This window comes from Pleuronectes platessa, chromosome 14, assembly GCF_947347685.1.
Source record: "Pleuronectes platessa chromosome 14, fPlePla1.1, whole genome shotgun sequence".
Taxonomy (NCBI): domain Eukaryota; kingdom Metazoa; phylum Chordata; class Actinopteri; order Pleuronectiformes; family Pleuronectidae; genus Pleuronectes; species Pleuronectes platessa.
In genome coordinates, this window is record NC_070639.1 from 23,091,083 (window position 1) to 23,117,786 (window position 26,704).

Genomic DNA, 26,704 nt, shown 5'->3' on the forward strand with positions numbered 1-26,704 from the left:
AAGAGAGGTTTACTGATGTTTGCCAACGTCTCTCTCTCTCTCTCTCTCTCTCTCTCTCTCTCTCTCGCTCGCTCGCTCAGTCCTGCCCAGCCTCATTGATCGTCTGGGAGATGCCAGAGACCAAGTGAGAGACCAGGACCAAACAGTGCTGCTGAAGATCATGGAGCAAGCTGCCACCCCACAGGTACCGACACATACACAACACACTCACCACACATCACTGCTGATATACATAATAAGATATCACTTAATGAATTACGGATACAACTGTTGGTGAGTGTATTGTTATCAGAGCCTCAGATCGAGTCTCCTCCAGCCTTTGACTTTGTGATGCTTGTTGTTTCAGTACGTCTGGGACAGGATGCTGGGAGGCTTCAAACACAAGAACAACAGGACCAGAGAAGGATTGTGCCTTTGCCTCATCTCCACACTGAACACGTGAGACACGTTGATTCCAATCTTTGTCAAACTTTGACATTTTCAGTGTGAAGGTCGCCGCTTGGAGGTAGTTGTTGATTAAAGTCTCAAAAAGGATATTAATTAAAAGGTGAAGGGCTGAAAGCAGAGGAGAAGGAAAGTATATCTTCCATCTTAGAGTGGGAAGTATCTTTGAACTCACACGTTTAGGTCTGGAGTTCAGTGAGGCCACTGAATATGAAATATGGAATAAACTGTCTGAAGTCACTGTATATCTGCTCCATTTGCTCAATTATATGAATCTCTCTCTTCCAGATATGGAGCTCAAAGCCTGACCCTCAGTAAAATTGTTCCCCACATATGTAATCTCTTGGGGGACCCCACAAGTCAGGTATGTCCAACTATGTTTTCTCTGTACAAACTTTGAAATATATTTCCCTCTTAGGATTGAAAGACCTCAGAGTAGTTTGTTTAAATGTTGTCAGAGTTTTTTGATGAATATGTAATGATTGGTTTGAATGACATGTATTTAAGTTATGAATATTGTTCCTGTCCTCAGGTGCGTGATGGAGCCATGAGCTCCTTGGTGACGATCTACAGACACGTGGGCGAGAGGGTGAGGATGGATCTCAGCAAAAAGGGCCTGCCGCAGTCACGGTACGACAACAGGAGGACGCACAACCACACAAACATCTGTTTACGCATAAGAGTGATGCACAGGGGAGAGAGAAAGATCCCCCCCCATGGTCAGACAGAGGCAGCAGCATTCTACACATAGTTCTCCCTCTGGTGGCTGTGAAAAGTAATACAGCTTTAGGAAGACGACCCTTTCCCTTTGTTCTCTGTCTCAAGCTGTGAAGTCGACTCCTTTCAAGATCTTATACTTATTGTGATTTTCTCCACATGTGTATTTAGATAAAAATACTGAGTCATAAAAAACACACATCTCCAGTTTTTTATAATCTTTTAAATGTGTATTGTATGTTTTGATTCTGTATGTTTTGAAAATATATGATGTCATTCCCTCTCATCCATCTCAGAGGGTCAAAGGTCAAACTGGCTATCGAGATGTAAACATTTCAAATTCACCTTCCATGTTATCCAGTTTATTTAAAGCATTGTTATTATTATTCTTTAATAACCAAGGTTTGTCTCTTTGAACGCAGCTTGTATGGTCGATTGAGGAACTGCATGTTTTTATCAAAAAGATTGTTGTCTGGCAAATTTGTGTAGTTGTGTTGAACCTCCTGCAGGTTTCAGTCTTTATTTCATATTTACATCAGACTGCAGAAATTACTTTATTCTTGAATCAGCCTCCAGACGAGTGCTAGAATTTCATAGCCTAGATTTGGACAAGCTGTTTTTTTAAATAGAATATTCGACCAAATGTGGAGTAATTACTCTGAGACCATATGTCCCTTCATTTCACCATCTCTCTCTCTCTCTCTCTCTCTCTCTCTCTCTCTCTCTCTCTCGCGCGCTCCTTCTCTCTCTCTCTACTCTCTCTACTCTCTCTCTCTACTCTCTCTCTCTCTCTCTCTCTCTGTCTGGCCCCTGTGCCAGTTAGTCCTCTCTCTGGCAGTTTTGGCTTCTGTCTATTTTGGTCCCTGCTGCCCGGAGCAGAGACAGAGCGTCCCACCTCTGAAGTGAAGGATGACTTTTTATTTCACGTTCTCTCTTTCTGCTTCTACAGGTTGAATGTAATCTTCAGCAAATTCGATGAAGTCCAAAGATCCGGGAACATGATCTCATCTTCTGGCTCAGGTGAGTAACTCCCTCTGTGTGTCATTATTTCCATGTTCTTGCTTCTCTTGGCTTCTGATCGTCTGCCTCAGGGATCTTCTGGGATCCATCATGAACAAAATAGATCCACGGTGTCAGAAATGGACCAAAATGTGGAGAAAAGTTGCTTTTAAATCCACTGCAGAGTTGTTTTCCTGTCATTGCTCACGTCATTGTGCCCGTTGGAGATTCTTGAGTTATCTGTGGTCGCAGGACTTTTTATGATGAGTGAACTAGAACAACTTCTTTGTTGTTGCTGACTTTTACCTGTATCACTCTTTGTCTTTCTGTCAAACACAGAGTCTGTCAGCTCCAGATTGTGTTTTCCATCTTGAGTGAGTGAATTGCTGTGTGTGTTTGTGTGTGCGTCTGTGTGTGTGTAAGAAGGGGGGGGTTGCAGTCCAGACGGGTCCTAGTGTGGAAGTTTTCACTACAGACGGTTCTCTATCAGAGCCAAAGACCCAAACAGACTTTGAAAGGCATCTGTCAGAAGTGTAAACATTTATGAAAGTAGATGGAACAACATAGAGAAGCTGCAGTAGAAAGGCAGATATCTGCTCCTGTGTGTGTGCCCCCCCCCCCCCCCCCCCCTCCTCCTGCTGACTCTGTTCATCTCCAGAGCTGAGGGTACAGTCCACAGGGCTCAGCGTTTCAAAGCTGCCTGCGACATCACCTCCTATCTTCCACTCCAGGACATATCTCATGTGGAGACGATTTAATTAACGGTGCCAGTCCCACACGGCAGTGAGAGGCAGCGTGTGACATAGCAGCTGGATGAGCTGATAGTTAACTTCCACCGAGGAGTTCAGGTTTGTTTGTGGGTTGGATTGTTTGTTTGTCAGCAGAATTACATAATAACTGCAGAACAGATTTCCAGGAGAATTTGTCAGAATGAACGGGGCCAAGAAGGAAGCCAGTAAGGTTTGGTGGGAATCCAGGATTTATTTCTATCACTTGCTCTAACTTTGCAAGATTTAATATTTGGGGACATTTTCACTGGTGCAATAATGCAGAATTATCTCTAAGATACTGACCATTGAAGAAATAACAATATTGCAGAATATGAGACCTTTTTTGAAGAAGTCCCTCCCACTCATCTCTGCTTGTTTTGATTGTGTCGCTTACACAGTTGCAGAAAGTGGATTTGGAGAACTATGAGGAAAGAGAACATGAGTAACTCTGTCAGTTATTAGATGGTTGAGCTTCATATTCATCACAATGAGCTGTTCGGCTTTGATGTCGCTCTTTCACGGCTGCACTGAAATAGAGTTTGAGTTCTCAGATGATGGTTCTCATTTTAAATCCTTTTGCCTCGGGAGCCGAGGAGGAGAACGTGGGGTGTTGATGGTGACGGGGTAACGAGCGGTGCTGTCACACACATACAGGCCTTCACCTCACTTTGACAGGCTCCACAAAATAAAAAGAGCACTGGCAAAGAAAAGGGGGATTATGAACTGCAATCTTACAAATATTACAACGTTGAGAAACTTAAAAAAAGATGAGAGTTTATGATCCGGAACATGTTTTGTAAGTCTGGTTGTTTAGTGTGTTAGGTGCAACCTGCAGTTCACTTCAAAATGTGTCACATGGGAGGTTGAGGACATGTGTCAAGGTCATGAGTGGCTGTTGAACCATGCACCGCTTGGCCAAATGTACGTGGACATCTATATCCAGATCTACTGGGGAGAGGGATGCAGGAAAGGGGGGGGGGTTGTTTCAAAGAGGGGAGTGAGGGAGTAAAAGAGTTGGAGATAGGGGTGTGTGGTGGGGGAGGGGGGGGGGGGGTACAGAGCACAACAAAGCCGCCATTTCTGTAGCAACACCAAGAGGTAAACAGTGGGCGAGAGATGTACTAGGAGAGACACTAGAGAGAGAGGGAGAGAGAGAGGGAGGGGGAGCTGAGCTTTCAGCCGTGTAGCGTCGTTCCCTCTCTGGCTTCAGTGCTGAGGGAAGCTTTGCACCATGACAGCTGGTGAAGGTAAGACTGCAAATGAAATGTTTCTTACCTCCCTGATATCAGGTCCCTCGTGCCTCGTGCAGATTAGAATGTACTTTGTAGATTATCCATGTTGCTGCATGCGGAGCGGAGGCAGAGTGTTTGTTTCCGATGAGGAGAAGAAACCAGTTTCCTCTCTTATGTAATCATTTCTGTGCTGGATGCTGATGAAGAAGAAAGCACCTCCTTCACTTCCTTACGTTATATATCTCAGGAGACCACATTGCTTCAAAGTGAGCTCTCAGATGAATGGTGACTGTGCTGCGCAGCTTCAGCAGCGCTCCTTCTAGTGCAGCATGGGAGTTTGACATTTCAGCTTCTTGTTATCTCCGTCGTGTTTCACCTTCTGTTCCTCTCAGCACCTCGAGTGACGTCCTGCCTGGAGCATCCTGGTCCAGTGCTGTCCAGGCTGATGAGAGCTGCATAGCTGTCAGAGATGCGCATGAGAAACTAGTGGGCTAAATCATTTCAATGTGATGTTTCTACTATGAATACTAATCATAATTGAATACATCTATAATCGCTCTGATCATAAATGAGATCACCTATTTGCACAACCCCAGTAGATATAAGCTTGTTGTGTATTTGGTACTATTTTTTGAGGAAAATAAATTTGCTAAAATAATATAAACAAATAAAGAAACTGATATAATCACTATTCTTATGATACTTTGGTTTTATCTCAACAGTTTGACAGTTTTCCTGATTTATTCTTTCTCTTAATTAACAGAGCTCTGATCAATGCAGCCGACTTCTCTTTCTGTACACTGGAAGCATCAGAGTCTGGTTGTGTAAAGACCCATTTATACCACATCAGTGTGTAATGCAAACTGAAACCACAAACTGAGGCATCATCTGTAACCACAGAGAGGAGACGTGGGCCAGAAGCCACGTATTAAAACTCAATATAGGCTTGTACTGCTGTAACTGTGGGACAACTAGCCAATGGTTAGTTTCTCCAACACAATCACAGAGAGCCTTTTGTAGTGTGTGTGTGTGTGTTTGTGTTTGTGTGTGGCTTCAGTGTCCTCACTTCTTGTGTCAACTGTTACATAAATAGTAGATAATGTGTCCCTGTCCAAAATCACTCACTAATCACTTAATAGTTCAGTTCTCCATTTTATTTCTACATTTAAAGATGATTATTCAAAATGTTTTGTTTACCTCAAAGTATTTTCCAACGGCCGGCGTTATTGTTTTGATTATGAGTGTATTTTGTGAGTCTCGTGGATTTTGGACGTGTGCTTGAGCCCCGTGTGTGTGTGTGTGTGTGTGTGTGTGTGTGTGTGTGTGTGTGTGTGTGTGTGTGTGTGTGTGTGTGTGTGTGTGTGTGTGTGTGTGTGTGTGTGTGTGTGTGTGTGTGTGTGTGTGTGTGTGTGTGTGTGTGTGTGTGTCTGCCTGTGTGCGCAGTTTTATGTGTCGCACTTTAGGAAATGGTTAATACTCGTGAGCAGGAGGGATGAAGGCTGAAGAAAGGATTCTTATTCTGAGGAAGCCCTTTGATCATCACACACACACACACACACACACACACGCACAAACACAATTCACAGCTTTGCAAAGAGCTTAATGTTTTTCGTATGGATTGTGTGTGGGTGTGTGCGTGTGCATGTGAAGCTGTGGAGGAGGCTCCGGCTTAAGTATAGAAAACATTATATATTTACATCTTTTGTGCGTTTACACTGGGAATAGAAGGCTCACGTAGATACTCTGCACTTCCGCTCATCATTTATCAATATATGAAAACATTAATGCAGTATTTTATCTAGTATTTAGGGGTAGAGATCTAATTTTGATGAACCTATAGAGAATTGTTCTGTCTAATGTTTCACTGAGATTGTTTTGTTGTTCAATAAATGCAGATCCCCATTAGTTTGGGGGGTGGGTGGTAACGTGCAACAAGGAGGGCGACAACATGAGAGTGAACTGTGGCCAACGCTCTGAATGATGTGATTGTCCTTCTAATGAGCTCTGCCAAGGGAAACGGGCAAGAAGCCCTCTGCCCACGTGACCCGGGGGTAGAAGGGAAACCTTGATGGGAATAATAAGAGACTGGTGTAGCACTGGTCCCACTGCCAGGACCCAGGACTGGTTTATCTACAGCAACCATCTACCACTGAATATCTGTACAAGTTGGTACTATGATGTTAACAGAGATGGAAGACACCACAGATTTTCGCAGCCAGCCACCAGGGGGCGACCCAGATGTTTTGGCTTCACTTTAGGGAGCTGTCATGTCGTCCCTTTTTAATAAACAGTAATTTGTTGGTACACAGACCAGCCTCAGTGCCCCCCCCCCCCCCCCTCTCATGAGCTCATTGACTTAATGTTCCAGCATACAACAGAAATCAGTGAAGCCCGATGACTGCACCACTCAGTGGACGATCACCGGGTCCTGATGAAATGGAAAAAGCCAAATGTGAAGCCCAGAGGGAATACCGGCACAAATCCAGGCTTTTCAGTCTAACCAGAAAAACTCATTATCCTGCTTCCAGACTATAATGTTTGAAATAAGGTGCCCGTGATGGAAAGACAGAGTTTCATCAAAATACACAGCGTGAGAATTATTTGAGTGCTTTGGTGATAAATATAAAATATATAATTCGATTTCTGCAGGAATCCAGGAACTTTAAGTTTTTACCTTGAGCCACATTTCAAGTACCAGGAACTTTTAGTCCCAGGAAGTGAAAGCTTCATGCCAAGTGTTGTTTGCCTGTATTGCACTGAGCCCAGGGGAGATTATGCAAAAGACGTATGAAGAACAAAGTGCAACAACAAGCTGTTCCACCAGCTGGCAGTATTGCAGAAGACAATACAACAACAAATCGAGCAACACTATGAAATAGGTTTATTACAATATAAAAAGGTAAGCATTGTCTTACTAGGGTCTAATAAAGACAAAAATGAAAAATCTAAATGTTTGCAGGTTATATCTCCCACACAGTTTATTTCTATATTGATGTAAACCCACTCACATTAAGCAGTAACTTGCTTTATTCACTTATTTATTATTATTTATTCATTATTCTACTATAAACTGATTAAATCCTGAAGATCACACAAAGGGAAACTGTTAAAGTCGACTGTATATTCCTTGATAAAGTGTGAGTGGGACAGTCGGGTCATTGTGCTCGGAGCAGCCCAGACGACAATGTGTCTCTTCTCTGTCTTTGTTCTGTGATTCCATCGCTCTCATAATGAATCGTTATTTCTCCTTCTCTCTTTAAAAGTCTGAAACGTTGACCTTTGACACGCTGATGCTGAAAAGACTGTTTGTGTGGAAAGTATTTCATAATCACGTCTGTGGCTAAAACTAACAAAACGGTTAATGAGGCTTTCATCCAGAAACATTCAGTCAATTAGTTTGATTCTCAGTTAACGTTTTAAATCACTTTTATTAAGTGAAATGTCAGTTTGGAAAGAAAATTCATATTTAATTGATTGATAAAGATTTTACTGTGACTGTTAAAAGTTGGTTTACATAGTAGATTAAATAAATATATTAAGATGGGCATGAGTATCTCTATTGTCCCCTGATGGCTGGCTGCTTTATAGGTCATAAATCATGTCTCCTCCATGTTAGTGGATTGGACATGGACCAAAAAATGTTATTTAAAGGCATTTTTATCACACTGTGTTCATACAGTTTATTTCTCTAATAAGTTTGGTCTCCATTAGTTATTGATGATATAAAATGGATTGAAACATAATGAGGTGGAGCTGCATGTTCCATCTTTATAGACAGTCTATGGTTTACACCCAGTTTAATTTCAGAAGGCAATCATGTAACTGCAGAATCATTTATATATCAGAGGTCCCGATGCTCTTCTGGGACTTTCAGCACTTCCCTGTAAAATCTGTTGTTGCCTGTCACTTTTTATTTGTTTTATTGCCAAGCTGATGCTTCTTTATGCATTTTAATGACCTTTGACACCTCAGATCAGTGCGTGTTTGAATATGTCAACACGTTCTTTCTTCTCACTGTCAGAGTTTCTTTCCAACTCCGCTGCCTGGATGTCAAGAGACAGAGAGCTCACTTCCCTTGTAGATGTACGACAGGTAGAAGCAGGAGCTGTCAGGGATTTAAAAACAACAACAACTCACTTGTTAGTCAATATTTAATTCCATTCATCCATTCCTGGAGCCAGAAGGTGAATCGTCTGCCTGCAGCCGGCGATACAAGACATCTCTGTTGTGACATAACGCAGATCCCCGTCATGTGTCTCTTGCATAACACCACAGGGTGCCGGCTAAAACCAGCGCCTCTGTCGGCCTCGTGGAAAACCCGTTAGTTCACCCTGAGCTCTGGGGAGATCCAGAAAGGAGGACAGATGGTCGGGACTGAATGGAAATGGGAGATAAATTCGGTATTCCCTTCGGTACAGTGCATAGTATTAGTTGACTCCCCCAGTTTAAGAACTTCCCCTTAATCCCTCGTGCCTATGGGCTTTTATTCTTTCTCTAAAGAGTCGAGGGAGTGAAGAGAAAATCCTCTATTATGTAAATCTGCGGTTCAGAGACAGATTACTGGTGACTCTGCTGATGCCTCCGCAGCGTCAGCAACTTTATGAACACAACACTTTAATGTGTTGTTGTGTGTGTTTCAGTCAGTTCAGTGTATCCTGACACCTAGTGGACATAGGAGGCAGCACATCTTTGATTCCCTAATCAGACCTGATTTTCAAGTCACCATCCAAGATTATTGAGGGAATGCATTGGATCCTGTTTCCCCTCAGAGGATTGTGTGTGTGTATGTGTCTCGTTGTGTGTTTGTGTGCACCTGCATTGTTCATTGTGTGATGTATGCAGCTCTAATTGCTCCCCTGACATGTGGATAAATTACCCTGACATTTATCTGCACATCGGTGGAAACAGCCACGGTGACGGCTGTGATCAATACAGTGGTGATGGAGTTTACACCACACCCAGCCGGCCTCCACCCAGCACTGTGCCTATTGGGTTTTGATGAGCCTCTCGCTGTTACTGGTTCGTAGTTTAGTGTCATCAATTTATTCCCGGCATCACTCCACCGGAGCTTTTAGCCCCCCCCCCCCCACCCCGAGGAAGTGACGACAGTAGTTTTATGTCAGTCGGTTGTTCAGTCAGTTGTTCAGCCACTTATTCAGTCAGACTCTTTTTCTGTAGTGGTTTGTAACCGAGCTTTGACGTTGATATAAATAACATGTTTTAAAAAAAACACGCAAAATACTAGATATACTGTCGCTGTGATCTTTTATTCTTTGATGTTGTTTGGGGCTGCAGTACTAATACTGCTTTAATACACAGTTATACTCTATTCTCATCGCTGAGGTTACTGTTCTAAGCTGAAAGAAGCTGATCTCATAACAATTGACCCCTCCCTCTTTAACCGGTCACCACACACCAACCGCATCGTGATGCTATTGTGACACCATCACCGCCAAAGAATCGACACACACACACACACACACACACACACACACACACACACACACACACACACACACACACACACACACACACACACACACACACACACACACGCGCACTCATGCACTGATAGCTGAACTCAGGGAGGAAGGGGGTGGTTATTATGGCTCATGGTCTGAGTCGAGGTAGAGAGGCTCATTCAGAGCGACACACTCACACTGACACACACACACACACACACACACACCCCACCCCCTGTGGACAGAGATGTCTGTTGAAACACAGACAGCGTGTTAGAGGGGGCAGCGGAGACATGCTGAGGAAGCTGGTGTGCAAGAAGCTCTGCGCTCGTAAGAACCATTCCTTTTTTTATCTCTCCTGATTCCCCCCCGTGCTGTGTTGCTCCCTCTTTCTTTCTCGTCTTTTCTCTGCCTGTTCATCTTGTGCTTCCCCCCCTCCTCCCTCCCTCCACCTCTCAGCCTCTATCTCAACCTGTTGCCTTTCCTCCCTCTCTCTTCCTCGGATGTGTTTAATGTCTGCTGGTCATAGATGCAGTGTCATCTTGGCTGCAGGGATCTGTTTTTTTAGGGGGGCTAAACCCACCATTGCTCTGATTTATTCTTAATTTAATATCAGTTGATGTGATCAGGAGAAACAGTTTATATGTGTGGTTGAAGCGGGTTGTTTTCATTCATAAACATCTTCTGTCTGTAAGAAGAAGTTCTTTCTGTTAAGTGGTTTTTAATTCAGTGCTGTTAAAAGGTCAAAACGTCCCCTGAGGTGATTTAAGAAACAGTCTCGTTGTCACTGTGTCTCATCTGGTTGCAGCCACCTAGCACCTCAGCCCCGGGCTAATCCTCTGTGTGAAGAGTCCCCCCCCCCCCCCCCCCCCCAGGTGACAGTGGGCATGTATCTTTGCATGACCGTCAAACCAGATTAGAGTCATATGGATGGATGGATGGATGGATGGATGGAGTTTGGGTGGATACATAGACACAGATTGACTGTGCTGCACCCGCCCCTGAGGTGGGAAGAGGTCACTGGACTCAGCGGTGACTCGGGTCGTTCTGTCGGAAGATTAATAAACGGACGATGATGATGATGTATTTCACTGGAGGACGTAACACTGACCTCACTAATCTCTGATGGAGGCGACGTGTCTCTGAATGATTTATTGATCCTCTCCTGCCGCCGTGTGAATAACATTCAACATCATCCTGAAGGGCATATTTCTTTGTTTTGAGTTAACGATGACATTGTAATTTGTGTTCCTGCCTCTGTTGTTGCAGATAAGAACTTCGAGGATGAGGACTCTGTGGACGGAGGCCGGTCCTCCTCCTCCGCCTCCTCCAAAGCACCCCCCAGTGGCAGGAGGACTGTAGTGAGCTCTGTGAGAAGACCCAGCTCAGCCACCTCTTCTAAGCCTACAAGTAAGAGGCAGCTGGCTGTAATATACACTCAGTGAGCACTTTATTAGGAACACCATACTAACACTGGCAAAGGTTGATATCTTCCTCATGTCTTCTGAGATTCTGCTTCATGTTGACATCACTGCATCACATGGTTTCTGTGGATTTGTTCGGCTGCTGACAATCTCTTATTTTACTGCAGCCTCACAATTCTGACCTTGGCTCACAGGAGTGGAACACAAAGTGATGTGGTCAAAAAAATCCAATATATTTCAGGTTCTGATGCCAACATGTCTGACCATCGGCCTCTGACCAATCAGCACAGAGCTGCTGCACACGGGATGTTGTTAGTTTTTGGCTCCATTCTGAGTTCAAACTTGTTAGAGATGTGTGAGATCAGCAAAGTCAGAAATACTCCAACCAGCCCATCGGACACCAACAATCACACCACACCTAAATCCACTGAGATCAATGTTTTCTTTGATCATTCTGGTGTTTGATGAAAACATTAACTGAAGCTCCTGATCTGTATAAGTCTGTAATAATAAGCAGGTGTACAGGGGTTCCTAATAAAGTGCTTTGTGAATGTATAATGCACATTACTGTTTCAACTTTATAGAAAAAGTGTACTACAACTATTATTTTGCCTTCAGATAGAGAGCTGTGCCTTTACAGCTTCTTATAAAACATTTTGAAGTTCTATAGAATCTCAGTTAAAATACTTTTCCCATTGTTCTCTAAGATAAAGAAGCAGCAGCTGGTGCAGTCGATGAAGAGGATTTCATCAAGGCCTTCACAGACGTTCCCACTGTTCAGGTAAATCCAGCTCTGAGTGATCAGCGATAAAAGAGACTGTTAAAAAAAATACAGTTAAAGTGTTATCGTAGTTTTAAGGTTCATCAGTGCAGCTAGCATGACTCAGCAACTTCTGTATGAGGGGGAAGCTTTGCTGTAACATTTCTACCTGTATTCATGGTCCCCAGAGGACAGTGTTTCATCTTGTGCCACCGTGAGGATGACATGTTTTATTTTTATGGAAATACATCAAGTACCATTTGATAGATAGAATACACAGTTTGGTGAATATTGATATTCTCTGGCCCAGATGATAAACCAGAATGGTTTTGGTGATCCCAGACCTTTAAATTGAGTTTGTTTTCTTGATGCACTTTAATGGTTTTTCCTGTTGGACCACTGTGATGTCAACATTTATGGTTCTGAGGGAAGTGTCTCCATTAGCTCTGGATGGATTGTCGTGAAGTGTGGTCACGTCCCCGCAGTGATTCATCCTTTTGATGTCTTTGATCCCGGAACTTTTCATCGAGGATCCTCTCCTCCGATTACTCTTCCAATCAACTCCTCACCTAGAAACTAATAATGTTCCCATGAGCCTCAGCTGCACTTTGCTTCAGTGTGTTAACATCGTCATTGTGTTGTTTCTAACGTGCTGACGTAAGCATTTGGCTTCAGGGAATCACTGGAAAGGAAGAAGATATTTTAGTCTTTTATGACAAATTATTAAGCACACAACAATGGGGAAGATGTCAGAATCTGAAATATTATATATGTGAATCATAATTGATAACTGATTGTATAGATAATAATATATCTTCCCCTCTGTGTCCAGATCTACTCTAACAGAGAGTTCGAGGACCAGCTGGGAAAGATCAGAGAAGTGCTGAACGATGACAAACACGACTGGGAGCACCGGGTGGTGGCGGTGAGCCCTGGACACCGACTCTATACTTACACATTTACATACAATACAAGTGTAGATATGATATTTGATGGTATGATCTGCTTCCCCTCCAGCTGAAGAAAGTGCGTTCGCTTGTATTCGCTGGCGCCATTGAATACGAGGGGTTCTCTCAGCAGCTGCGTCTCCTGGAGGCTCCTCTGAAGATGTCAGCCAAAGACCTGCGCTCTCAGGTGGTCCGCGAGGCCTGCATCACACTGGGGTAAGATCCCAGACTGAAGGGCTCCCCCGGCTTTACCATATTCCTACAACAGATATCTTTTGTTGGAGCTCTGTGTTGTGATTATAAAATAAATTCCTTTTCTTTAAAAGTAATTATGCTTCTCTAGAGATGTGCAGTTTTCACTATTCACAGTTTCAGACATTGTCCTTAGTTGTAAAGTAAGGATGAAGTTCAGACCTGCTTCATTCACACCTACTCAAGTGTTCCAAAGTTTAATTATTATCCTAAATTATGGTCAACATGATCAGGGAAATTATGGTCAACATGATCAGGGAAATTAAAACTCAGGAACAAGTTGAAGTGTCTTTTGTTTGATATGGTTTGTTTCTTTAGATTTAGTTATAAATGCTAAAACATCACCTTGAAGGTTTGATTGGTTTAAGTCCATTCCACATGTAATAACTTCAAAATGATAGTAACATAAAGTAAAAATTAACATAGTTTTCATTGAATTTAAATTCAGTAACGATAGAAACATCCCACTGAATTATACATTAAAAAAAAGGCCTTAATACTCAGGTTAATACAGTGAAAGCTCAGGAACCTAATAAGAAGTTAATCATCAGAGTCAGTCAACGCCTTTGATTGACAGCACTGATGATACTGAACCATGAAAATGTCTCGTTAAAGTGTTTTTCTCACCACATAGTTGAGCTAATGAAAATAAGCCCTGCTGGAAAATATGAAACTATCGGTGCCAAAAACATCTGTCATCCAAATTCTAAATCAAACCGTGATGAGGTGGAACAGAGTGGAGAAGCTCTGACGAACAGGAGAGTGATGGATGATCGGGAGCAACGCACATCCCATCATCTCTTGTAGCGTTACCATCGCATATGGCCCTCAAACCAGTTACTTTTAATAGAAATATATATATTTGGTTATCTATACTGTATATATCTATCTCTTTTAAAAGGGTTCTTTCCAGTGCCGGTGGTTGTCACTGTGTCATGGTCACGATAGATCTTTAACGCTGTGTTCTTCCTCTGTGTTCCACTCCTCATTACTTTCCTCTGTCAGACATTTGTCATCACTTCTGGGAAACAAGTTTGACCACGGAGCCGAGAGCATCATGCCCACGCTGCTGAACCTGGTGCCCAACAGCGCCAAGGTCATGGCCACGTCCGGGGTGGTCACCATCCGCCTCATCCTCAGGGTAAGACATCCGGCTATCTGGAAATATTTTCATTCATAACTCAACCTGAATTTAGATTTTAACTGCTAAACACCAAATTCAATGTCTGAATATTTAAATATCTGTAAACAAAAGATAATACAACTTTTTTGTGGACTTTATGGAATAAACTGGAATAAAAATAAAATATCTTTCCTCTGCAGAACACACACTACCCACGTCTCATTCCCATCATAACCAGTAACTGCCTCTCCAAATCAGTGGCAGTAAGACGGTAGGAACACATTACTGGTCTGGTACTAAATGAAAATTGTTTTATCTTTATCTGTCAAAAGGAAAACGTTGTATGATTGTATTTTATATTCAGTCCATAAGTGTTTTCAAGACAAAATACTATCTTATCTCAAATCACACAGATTATGGTTTTCTTGTGTCAAATTATTTTTTATTATTATTGTTATTAAATAAACTGTCATAGCAGTGAAGAAGCAATATCTGTGAAAAGTTAATTACAGTTTAGGTGAATCAAATTTACTACATACGTTTATTTAAAGTAAAGTTTTTCGTTGTGCAGCTTTTAATAACTTAATATGTTTTAACTTTTAACTGTCTCCTCTCCAGACGCTGCTATGAGTTCCTAGACCTCATGTTACAAGAGTGGCACACCAACACCCTGGAGAGGTGAGCTGAAGCTCTTTGGATATGTGTGTGTGTGGTGTGTGTGTGTGTGTGTGTGTCCTTGTTGTGTAGCAGACGTGAGACGCTTCCTCTCCCCGTCCTCTCGCACGATGACATTTGAGTTTGCTGAATGCTAGCTGGGTGGGTCCTTGATGACGCCCATTAACTTGATGAGTCCTTCGAGAGCGTCACGCAGATGAGACTTTAGAAAGGAGAAGAGACATCCTGTGGGCGTCCACATTCCCTGTGGACCACCGGGGGGGATACAACGGGAAGACGCAGGAGAAGAGACCATTAGTTTTATGCTCTTAGAGGTTTATGGTTTCTTGATTTGATTGTGACTGGGACCTGATCACCATGTTTCCTTACTACCCCAGACACGTGGCTGTTCTGACGGAGACCATCAAGAAAGGAATTCACGATGCCGACTCTGAGGCCAGATCCATCGCCAGAAAGTAAGTGTCAACGTTTTGTCCCCGAACATCCCTGTGTCCTTGTTTTTATGGAAAGTATTCACCACTTTTTACATTGGTTAAACTGTAAAAATCATCTTCTGCTTGTCCTCGTCCATAAGGTGCTACTGGGGCTTCCACGGTCACTACAGCCGGGAGGCGGAGCATCTGTTCCAGGCGCTGGAGTCGCCCTATCAGAAGGCCCTCCAGTCTCACCTGAAGAGCTCGGACAGCATCGTGTCTCTGCCCCAGTCCGACCGGTCCTCGTCCTCCTCCCAGGAGAGTCTGAAGTAAGAATCATGAGGTTGTTTCCTCCATCCCGGCTCCCTCTGTTCCATCTTCTCTCTCCTGTTATCTTCAGGCCTGAGTTTCCAGCTCCTGGTCACCTGCTCTGTGTCACGTTCCTCTCTGCTGTCGTGTCTCATGCATCATCATCTTCAGCTGCTTTCACAAATCATTAGAAGTGATGGAAGGAAAACCTATAACGCATCTGCCTTATTGTTGATAGTAAAATCAACAATAAGGCAGATTTTATAGAGGTAGGGTGGGGACTGACACACACAACCACACACACAACCACACACACACACACACACACACACACACACACACACACACACACACACACACACACACACACACACACACACACACACACCAAAGACTGCTATCAGTTTATAGACTCCCTGTGGAGCTTGTTGGTTAATGACCTCATTCTCCATCCAACAGGACTGCAGGTGTTGTTGTGTGTGTGTGTGTGTGTGTGTGTGTGTGTGTGTGTGTTTTATGTGTGTGCTGGGGGGGTGCTTGTGGTTATGGTTATGAGCTCATCTTTGTTCTTTCCAATCAGATTCTAATCACCATTTCTTTATTGGTCCCCAACACGTTGCCTAGAACAGATCTAATTCTACACATCTCACTCTACAGATACTGCACTTGAGCCATTTATCAGTTTTATTTGAACTTAATCATCTTTTTCAAATCAAAAGTGCCATATTAATTGTTCTTTGTCATAAATAAAATACATTATATAATTATACACTGTATTCAGATTCTCACTGGTGATGCACAAAGTCTAAAAAGTGCCTCGTTGCTCCTCTTGTTTTTCAGCCGACCTTTGTCTGTGAAGAGCGTCATCGGAGGAAGCATGACAAGGAGTGAGTCACTCTCACTTTCTATCCCTCCAGGACAAATATAAGAAGTTACTGAGAAGTGCAATGGAACAGTGGAAGTCTAAAGTTTAGTTGTTAAGTCATGTGATCATCAAATCAAGTCAGTTGACTCTCTGTGTCTGATCCCTGTTGTTCCAGATAAGCTGGTTCCCTCCAGGGTGTCCACCACACCGGGTTCCCTCCAGCGCTCACGCAGCGACATCGATGTGAACGCAGCCTCCAGCTCCAAGTCCCGCTTGTCCACCGTGCCCGCCGCCTCCTCAGCATTCAGCTCTGCAGCCGCCCTCCCTCCGGGGTCCTACGCCTCATTAGGTAACCCATCACTCATCTCCTGAAAGCAGAGGAGCAGTGGTCCGCTTAACAACCTCAGTGCGTTGGGTAGAGAGAACTGCACATGTTGAACTGGGAGTGCAAATCAATGCAAGTATATATGGAGGAGAGTGCCAGTAAAAACCTGTGACTTAATGAAGCTGCAGTGTTGGAAACCTTGACTTGCATTAGAAAACATAGAAACCCTGAGATAATCATTTCTATGCTAGTCAGGATTGAGCCACTATCTTAAATTTTTTTATTAAATTAAGAATAAAGAAAAGTCAGACGAAGACTGATGACATATTTTTGCATGGTATCATTTAAATTTAGTTATTTAGTTTATCGTTTGAAACAATCGTTTGTAAAATCTGCTTATTTCTAACAGTTTTTCAAGTTTTCATCCTTTTCTGATAATTCTCACACGATCAAAGTTTGGGAACAACTGATTTTCAATATTTTATCAAACGTTAATCAACAATGTTCCCTCATGATGAAGTATCACAACACCTCAGCTTGTGGTCACTGGCTTTTAAGGACCTGACTGGGATTATTAACGAGGCCCGGTGGTCATTAGACTGCTCCGTCAGCAGGAACTGTTTCAATCCTGAGCTGACACTCTCCTGACAAATTGATGCGATGAAGCTGAGGAAGCGTTTCTAAGGATGTTTTCTCGATCATTTAAGCTAATGGGGGGTGTCTAAGCCGGGCCCCTGTCCCTTATTTATTAAATATACTGTCATCTTCTTCTCATGCGACGCTCCCTCCCTCTTTTCTTAATGAGTCTCCGTGGGTTTCGACCTTTACTGACGAAGAGGAGGCCTCTTGTTCAACCACTCACTCCTGCTTCTGTTGCTACTAACGTCTGCCTCTATACCTCTCCTTCCACTCACTGCTGCACTGCCTTTCTTAAATACCCAAAAGATGGCACTCCTGGTAAAAGTGATGGTAAGACGTGTGTCTCTGTGTGTGAATGTAAAGAAAGAGAAAACGTGTGTCTCTGTGTCGAGTGTCACGGGGCTACATCTTTTCCTCTTCATCTGTGTCTCCTCCTCTTCTTCTTCTTACCCCCCCTGTCCTCCTCCTCCTCCACCACCTCCTCCCTAAGTGGTCACCAGTCTCTGCATGGACTCTCTGCATGGATCTTCTGACTGTAACCCCCTAACAAATGTGTCCATCTCTTCTGTCTACAGGGTTGTGTGTAGTTTCTAGAGGAGGCTGTGTCTGTCTTTTGTGATTTCTCTCTCTCTCTCTCAGAACCTGAGTCATTGCAGTTAACACACTTCAAGGTTTCACACAGTAAATCAACATGGTGTTGAGAATCTGATCCGAGCGTTTGACAGTCCTTGTTATGTGGCGTATCCTCAGGGTCGCTGCATCTGGTACAAGGAGGTTCTAGTGTCTGTGATGTGGCGTGAATATTGAAATCATCCACAAATAAAAATCACAAATACAAGATTCCAGTGTTTCTCCACTGAGAGGGAATAAGAGACTGAGCAGAAAGACCTGGGGTCTGACCTACTCTGCAGGATCTGAGGTTATCAAGGAAACTTCAGGTTTAACTCTTGAGTTTCTAGTCCTATGAAGTTCCCTCACTTCTTAATGGAGGAAATCATTTTGCATCAGTTGATAACCAGCTTCCTTGAACACAAAAGTCCATTAACTAGTGTTTCTCTTTGTCTCGTAGTCGTATCCAGCACCAGCATGACCAGGTGCTGAATCTTTCACTGTGGTGTGATCCCCTTTGTGTTTTCAGACGGGTTCTGTCCCCTTGTCCAGGTCTTCATCATTCTGTCTCCCAAGACGTTTTTCCTTCTACAGCGTCTCTGTCCAGGGTGGGGGGGTGACTACTGTTAAGTGCTTCTGATTGATTTAACTTATTCCCGTCCCCCCCCCCTCCCATTCTCTTTCCCTTTTCCCTCCAGGTCGTGTTCGGACCAGGAGACAAAGCTCCGGCAGCTCGGGTGGAGTCAATACTTCATTGGTGGACAGCAGGGGGCGAAGTCGAGCCAAAGTGGTCTCCCAGTCCCAGCGTATGTACACACACACACACACACACACACCCTACACACGTTCTCCTCACTGCAGTCAAATATAAATCCCACATTAAGCACATTTCGAAGTCCTACACTCATGTTGAGGTATGATCTTTGTCTGCGGTGACGTTCAGATCATACTGAATGTCTCCCTGTGTCTTTTGTGTGTTCGTCAGAACAACAAAACTTCTAATAACTCAGAAATCTTGTGTATCTTATGCATGAGTACCTCCACGCATGCGAGTATACAGTATGTGTGGTTTTGATTGGAGCGATCGGTGCTCACCTAACATACTCGCAGCTGTCCAGAGGGCATGCTGGGTAAATTCAATAACCATAACCCCCCCCTCTGCCTCATTTTGACCGTTCTCAATCTCCACCTTGTCCCGCCTATTGCTTCCATCACCCAGGATCCAGGTCAGCCAATCCCATCAGTGGTAAGGCCTCAGCTTCATCCAATCACAACCCAGACACCTCATCCCTCAGCACTGTCCCAGTTTAGCACTGGTTACCAGTGTTTTTTATATTTGAATGTTTGCTTCACCGTGTATATTGGCAGCATGCAGCCTTTTGGTATACTTCCATTTTTTGTTTGTGATTACTGACCCCACCTGTTTGAAATGTTTTTAGAGTTGCACTTGTCTGACGGTCAATCATTTTTTGTCTTTTGTTGTATATTCCCACTGGGGATTGGTGCCACAGTAAATGTCTTCCCCCCCCCCCTCAGCCCAGTTGTGTAGATGTGTTTGTCTAGGATGTAACATCTGTGTTTGTTCATTCAAAAACTCATCATTTAATTTTCTAGCAAGTTCTGTGTGATTCCCAATTCTGTGTTGTCATGAAAATCTTCTTTTACCTTCAAATACAAATAAATCTATGAAGTACATGATGAGGTTCATGCTTAATAAAAGTAGAAGAATGTATTATGAATAGATTTTATGTTCGATTGCCTCTTTAATATTTATTCTGTTGCCGCAGGCTTTTTGAAATTTGTCTAAATAGAGTCCAGTTTTGATAAAGCTTATATATATAAAGCTTGGACCACTCCTCTATCTTCATATCAGCCTCTCATGATCAGCTTTATCCTCTTTGTTTGTCTCCCCCTCTCCCAACAGCTGGCAGTCGCTCCAGCTCCCCGGGAAAGCTGCTCGGCCACGGCAGCTACGGCCGGATCCCTCGAGCCACGGTGTCGGCCTCCACCACGCCGGCTGACAAGCGCACCAGGATCCCTCGAAGCCAGGGCTGCAGCCGAGAGACGAGTCCCAGCCGACTGGGTCTGGGTAAGACCGGGATTCACGGGTCGCCCTCTTTCTGTCTGTGTTGTGGTTCCACAGGTGGGGGGGGGGCGATCATGAGCGATTAAAATGAATCTATTGATTTTACAGAGAGCTCCTTAGATCGGCTCTGACATCGTCCTAATCCACACATATTCTTGACTCATCCACCGATCACCCACCCGAAGGAATAATTAATGAATTAATTTAGTGAAACACACCTCTACTCGTGAAAATATGGTATCACACTTGCCTGCAGTGGAGATATCTGGTCTATGATCAATGTATTTCCTCCAATAAACGTACTTATCTATACGCAAATAAACGCCAAGGACACTAATTCTTTCATCTTACTTAAAAAAACATAAGTGAAGAAATGACCAACACATGGGTGAAGAAGGAACGAAGATTCAGTCTCTTTATCAAGTCGTACGTCACTGACCACACAGGTTGAACATGTTTACATTCCATGAACACTGATAAGGCAGATGAAGAATTATGTGAACAACAAGTGAAACTGGACTTCCCTTATCTTAACTCGCAGATAAAGAGGGAAACTTCTGGTTTCTCTTTTCAAACACTCTTATTGGCTGCTGTCTTATTCTATGTGATTCTTGTCAAAAACCAGAACCAGAATTAAAACAGAGGATGAGGAGAAGACAGTGAAATTCTCCTACTGTATCCTAGATGTTTCCATTAGAGTTAAACTGTTGCAGGCTAACGTTAACTAGCTGTGTAGATGTGAGCATTGATGTAGAAAACCAGAGAGACTGGAACCTTTCTGCTTCAAGGACCAAAAAGTTCAGTAATGTTGAATGTTTTCAATGAATCGCAGGTTTGTTGTTGTTGTTTTTAATCTCATCAACAACTCGATGAATCTCTCTTTGCAGCTCTTGTATTTTTTTTATAAGTTCCAAACCCAATAATCCAGTTTCATGTGTCTAATCTTTGAGCCGTGTTCCGGATGATCTAACCTGTGACTAGCAGAATGCCTCTTCACCAACTCACTGCACAGCCGCTGCTTCTTCTGCTCTACTCTTCTACTTCTCTTCCTCCTTTCATTTATTCTTCATTATCCCTCAGTCGACTGATTAACTGTACAGCCCCCCCACACACAATATTTTTCTGAAAAGCTACGGTTGGGGTTGACAACATTAATTTTTGATATTCAGGATCCCCATAATTTTTTGTTGTCTCTTAAACTTGAGGAAATACACATTTTAGACCTTATTTACTATTTAAGCACCATCATAGACAGGGATTCACAGTAAAGTCACTTATTCTGTTAATCCACTTTAATATAATTGGATGTAAAGTCCTGAGAATCAATGTAATGGTCACAAACTCTACCCTCTCTCTCTCTCTCTTGACTCACACCACATGTTTTTCCCATGACTGCCCACTGACATTACCACCTAACTTGTTGTCCTGACAGCCAGCCTGTGTGGTAAAGCTCTTCTTCCTGCTGCTCTTCCCTACCGCACGCTAGCCCGGAGCCGCATTCCCCGTCCCAGCATGAGTCAAGGTTGTAGTCGCGACACCAGTCGTGAGAGCAGCCGCGACACCAGCCCTGCTCGGGGCTTCGGCCCGATGGGTGAGTACCGCCGAGCTACTGGCCGCCCTGGTTTAGCTCTCACGGTCCCACCCAGACCATCGTTACCAGCTCACAGACCTTCCACTCGATCTGCTCTCTGGTGTTGCTGTTCCATGTGATGTCATACCTCTGACCTCTGACCTCTGCCTGTTTCTCTCTGTGCATGAACTAACTGTGGGTTTAGGGACGACACAACTTGTTTTCTTCTCTGAATTCTGTTGACTTCCTGTTTCTAAGATTCCTTAAATCATAATGAAACATCAAGTTACTAAGTTCCTCTTCTCTATGTCGGACTGTTTCAGTGGTTTTTTTATGTTTTTGAATTTTTCCTTAAATGGCCTTGTTGTGGTTTAGGTGTGAGAGCCGTCATTAAACATTGAGGAAGACATAGATGAAGAAGCTGAAGCAACAGAAACAGAAAACTATCATGAGCAGTACAGTAGTTGCTGCTGTAGTTCTTGTCTCTCTGAGAGGTGATGCCATAACTCATGGATTCATCATCAATTAATATTTAAAGGGTGGAGAGGTATGTCAGGGTTCTGGAGCCAAACCTATTTCCTGTCGGATCTGACAGCAGAGACATTAGTCCAATTTGACATATTTCAAGTGAGCCTCAGTTAAGTCCACATGTCTGAGTGATGCGCTGTGTGAGTATGTATGATGTAACCCCCCCGACACCATGTTGGAATAAGAACCTGAACAGAAGGACAGTGATGTGTGAGGGTTCCAGCAGCGAGTGTGAAAATGGCCTCTTACATTAGACGTTGCTGCTCAACCTCTTGTGTGTGTCTGTGTGTGTGTCTGTGTGTGTGTCTGTGTGTGTGTGTCACTAACCGCTGGTCCGGGTGTTGCCCGCCTCTCCTGTCCCCTGCAGCTTCCCGACGTCAGTCCCGTTCAACCAGCGCTCTCTCCACATCCGACCCCCACGGCCAGTCAGGTGACCTGCATGACCAGACCTCCCAGTCCCCCGTCTCCCCCCCCCCACCTCGGTTCACCCCAAAAGCATTTATTTCAGAGGCCACAATGCCTGCTTCACACGCATGCCTCTGTGGTTGAAAGACGGCAGCATCCATCATTCATTTACTTCATTTGCCGTCCATTCGTTATATGTGAACGCAATTCATTTAGTTCTCATCACTTCATCACCATTTCATATCTCCAGTACCGTAGACTTAGCTCTTTTCATATTTTTCTGGATATTGTTTTTGTGGTTTGCTGAGTCAGTTTATCTTTATTAGTTGTCACGTTGTTTGTTGGTTTCTCGGTTGTGTCTCATTTGGCACTTTGTCTGTAGTGGAAACAATTATTTGGTTGTGTTACGTTGTTTTTTTATATCTGCTGCCATCGGGTTCTGTCATCCTTTGATTTTCCTTTTGTACCACGTTGGTTTGATTTGCTTCTGGTGGTCGGCTTCTTCAAAATATTTCCTTCTGGTGAAAGTTTCAGTTCATTCAATCACAGTATTTCCTTCATATACAAGTCACTGTCTCTGTTAGTGTGGGTATGAACAACAATCTTTTTGGTCTATTCCGGTAGGTTATGGTGAAGCTTAACTTCTTTCACTCACTCTCCTACTTTTCCTTTTCTTCCTGGTTAGACCGATACGGTTTGATTCATCAAGCCAGAATCTCTGCATCAGTGAACGCCATGAGGGTCCTGAACACCGGCACCGAGGTGGAGGCAGCCGTCGCCGATGCTCTGGTAAGTGTCAGCTGGAAATCAGACTTCATTTGTTTCTCAGTTAATTCTGTTTCGAGAGATTCATGAGTCCTGAAGTCTAAGAAATACATTTTACAATTTCTGCATGTTCCTCAGAGTGTCTGAACCATAGAGTCACACAGATGAAGTATTACAATGTGAAGTGGTGTTTTGTTTACCCTGTAGAACTGTGCTCTGTGTTGCTCCTTTAAACCTTCCCTCTCTCCTCTCCCCCTCCTGGTTGTTTGTTACCCTTCCAGCTATTAGGAGACTCCAGGAATAAGGTAGTTGATCCTTTTACATACTGTTTGTATTATTCATGCCGTCAATGCACTAATTAAGATCAATTAAGAATGCAGCTTTGTACATGAGACCCCCTCCACCCCATGCTTTAATTTATTTGTTCATCTATTTTTCTTTTTTATTCAGCTTTACCTTAAATTTGCCATCAAATCTCAGATGTGTTCATCTATAGAACATTGTCATGAATGTTTTGATCCTCATTGTTTGGGTTCATGATTCATTCACACGTGTATTTCAAGTGTGTGTGATAAAAAAATCCTCTAATATTTGAAGTGTGTGTCTCTGCACTGCATTTGTTGTCACGTCATGTCCTTTGCTAACTTTTTGCACTGCTGACTGGCCATTGTTGTTCATTAAAATAAACACCATCAGTGTGTGTGTCTGTGTGTAACATTTACAACAGTATAGAGAACTGCATGGCTGCCTGATGCAACTGGTGACCTGAGAGGTTCTCACCTTGTGGCTCAGTTCATTTGTCTAAGCACTTCCCCTGCGGAGCTAGTTTAACAAGTACACATCACGTTGTGTGTCTTACATCTCCTTGATGTTGTGCTCTCCCTCTCTCTCTCTCTCTCTCTCTCGCTCGCAGAGGAAGCCACTGAGGCGGCGGTACGAGTCCCCGGGGATGTACTCTGATGATGACGCCAACAGTGACGCGTCCAGCGCCTGCTCCGAGCGCTCGTACGGGTCTCGAAACGGAGGAATACCTCACTACCTGCGTCAGACCGAGGACGTGGCCGAGGTCCTGAACCACTGCGCCAGCTCCAACTGGTCCGAGAGGAAGGAGGGGCTGATGGGTCTGCAGAACCTGCTCAAGAGCCAAAGAATACTGAGGTGGGGCCGAGCTCCTGAGGCCGGAATGGAAACGTGACCTTTGTGACTCTTTATCTGCGGATGTTATGATGTAACATCTCTGATAGGAAATGTTGTTGCTGTTTTTATAATCACTTCACCTCCCCCACAAAGAATACACTGTCAGAATGCAAGACTCAACCATCTGGATCTTTAGCATTGATAAAATTAGTACTTTAATGTTTATTAATGGTTTTGGGAAGTGCCCTGATTTCTGGTTTGCCTCTTTTTGTTCACTGCAGTCGAGTGGAGCTGAAGAGACTTTGTGAGATCTTCACCAGGATGTTTGCAGATCCACATAGCAAGGTACAGAAGTTTCACTAACCCACACAAGGACTAATCATGCTTTGTTCTGTTGTACTAATGGAGTGTCTTCTGTTGCATGGTCTGCCTTGCTGTGGATTTAACAACAGAGAGTAAGTGTGCATTTTAGTAACACAAACAAACCTAAAGTCTGACCTAAAAGGATCTTTTCATCTAATTTCCTGGTGTGGGTCCGTTCACAGGTGTTCAGCATGTTTCTGGAGACGCTGGTGGACTTTGTCACGGTGCACAGGGAGGACCTGCAGGACTGGCTGTTTGTCCTGCTCACGCAGCTGCTGAAGAAAATGGGGGCAGACCTGCTTGGCTCCGTCCAGGCCAAAGTCCAGAAGGCCCTGGACGTCACAAGGTCAGAACCGAGTGGAGCTCAGATAACTGGCTGTTGTGTGCGTTCTCCAGGGGGAATGTGTAGTCAGTTTTCTTTCTGTTGGAAATGAGCTGATTCAGTCTGTTAGTGTGGGATGAAATCATTAGGGATTAACTTGTGAGTCACTTGGTAATTTAGGGAGGGAGGTGTGTGTGTGTGTGTGTGTGTGTGTGTGTTTTATTTATTGAGTTCAGTTTGAAGGACACATGACATAAGCTGCTCGGTCCGGAGTCAGTGGACTTTATCTTTTCAGCAGCTGGTGTTTCAGTAAAAAACAAGAAGTATATCTAAGTATAAAGTATGAATAAAATATCAATAAATAAACATTACTTGTGTGTGTGTGTGTGTGTGTCAGGGAGTCTTTCCCGTTCGACCAGCAGTTCAACATCCTGATGAGGTTCATTGTGGATCAGACTCAGACTCCAAACCTCAAGGTGAATTCAAAATACACTTGATTCTTTATGGAGGTAAAGCCGATAATGACGAGTGGACAGTGTGATTAATGCAGCTGTCGGTTGACTCTTCAGGTGAAAGTGGCCATTCTGAAGTACATCGAGTCCCTGGGGCGACACATGGACCCGACGGACTTTGTCAACTCCAGCGAGACGCGCCTGGCCGTGTCTCGAATCATCACCTGGACGACTGAGCCCAAGAGCTCTGACGTCAGGAAGGTAGGATCAAATCTGAACGTCAATCTCTTAAACATGAAATATCCTCTTGAATATTTCTATTTCTTCAAAGTCATTAAGGATGTCTTTTAGAAAATTAGATTTAGGTCATACGAGGTGTGATACAGGACATGACTGGTACATGGTGGAATGTAATAAATGTAACACATGGGAAACCAGTGCTTCCAGTTTAATGAAAAGTGGAAAGACTGGATCCTCCATCTATAGCAAAACTAACTGCTTTAAGTTAATTGATTTAATTTGTTTTGCCTTCCTAAGAATGTAGCTGTGCTTAAAAATCAATCTGAGCATTAACTCCACAACATGTTGTCTACGCCCACACTTTGAATTACATTATTATTATTATTATTATTATTATTAGTTCTTTAGGAGCTTCTATACCAGGTGGACCTCGTGGTGACGGCCTTGGCTCATGGCACATGTTCCCTTGTCTGACGCACACTATATGTTTCTCCCTGTTTGTTTTTCCTTTTTGTTTTTCTTCCAAGTGAAATCCTCACCTAGTTTCTAATCAGGGTCTGACGTCCAGGATAGAATAGTGACTGTAATCCTCAGTTTAGACTGTTCCCATGAGCTACTGGTAGTACTGGGCCTCACTGTGGTGGCCTGTGGCGAGCTGTTCTAGAAGTTAGTGTCATGCTGTAACGCCCCCTTCTACCTTGCCACTGTGCCCCAGACCCTTCATAGCTGGGTGAGCGAGGAGCTAGCGGGCAGGTCCAGTACCGCAGCCTTACTGTCCACCGAGGGCAACCAGGAAGAAAGGTGTAAGCAGGTAGACCCCCCCCCCCGTGCTCCCGTTAGCCAATCACAACACGACCAGCACGCCATGCCC

The 26,704-nt window shown here is 43.7% G+C and overlaps 1 protein-coding gene across 1 annotated transcript in view; it reads left to right on the plus strand.

Moving 5' to 3' along the window:
• Positions 1 to 26,612, plus strand: part of clasp1a (cytoplasmic linker associated protein 1a) — a 47,010-nt gene extending 20,398 nt beyond the window's left edge. Inside the window, exons 4-31 of the mRNA XM_053439860.1 lie at positions 81 to 184; positions 347 to 438; positions 733 to 808; positions 977 to 1,074; positions 2,111 to 2,181; positions 10,894 to 11,034; positions 11,756 to 11,829; positions 12,641 to 12,733; positions 12,826 to 12,971; positions 14,013 to 14,148; positions 14,331 to 14,401; positions 14,749 to 14,808; positions 15,183 to 15,260; positions 15,380 to 15,547; positions 16,368 to 16,414; positions 16,568 to 16,741; positions 17,663 to 17,686; positions 18,664 to 18,771; positions 19,185 to 19,211; positions 19,890 to 20,054; positions 23,240 to 23,343; positions 23,601 to 23,624; positions 24,233 to 24,477; positions 24,738 to 24,801; positions 24,909 to 24,911; positions 25,002 to 25,165; positions 25,539 to 25,617; positions 25,711 to 26,612. Coding sequence (XP_053295835.1) covers positions 81 to 184; positions 347 to 438; positions 733 to 808; positions 977 to 1,074; positions 2,111 to 2,181; positions 10,894 to 11,034; positions 11,756 to 11,829; positions 12,641 to 12,733; positions 12,826 to 12,971; positions 14,013 to 14,148; positions 14,331 to 14,401; positions 14,749 to 14,808; positions 15,183 to 15,260; positions 15,380 to 15,547; positions 16,368 to 16,414; positions 16,568 to 16,741; positions 17,663 to 17,686; positions 18,664 to 18,771; positions 19,185 to 19,211; positions 19,890 to 20,054; positions 23,240 to 23,343; positions 23,601 to 23,624; positions 24,233 to 24,477; positions 24,738 to 24,801; positions 24,909 to 24,911; positions 25,002 to 25,165; positions 25,539 to 25,617; positions 25,711 to 25,944 — 2,870 coding nt within the window. The 3' untranslated portion in view covers positions 25,945 to 26,612. The remainder of the gene's footprint in view (positions 1 to 80; positions 185 to 346; positions 439 to 732; positions 809 to 976; positions 1,075 to 2,110; positions 2,182 to 10,893; positions 11,035 to 11,755; positions 11,830 to 12,640; positions 12,734 to 12,825; positions 12,972 to 14,012; positions 14,149 to 14,330; positions 14,402 to 14,748; positions 14,809 to 15,182; positions 15,261 to 15,379; positions 15,548 to 16,367; positions 16,415 to 16,567; positions 16,742 to 17,662; positions 17,687 to 18,663; positions 18,772 to 19,184; positions 19,212 to 19,889; positions 20,055 to 23,239; positions 23,344 to 23,600; positions 23,625 to 24,232; positions 24,478 to 24,737; positions 24,802 to 24,908; positions 24,912 to 25,001; positions 25,166 to 25,538; positions 25,618 to 25,710) is intronic.
• The last annotated feature ends 92 nt before the right edge of the window (positions 26,613 to 26,704 follow it).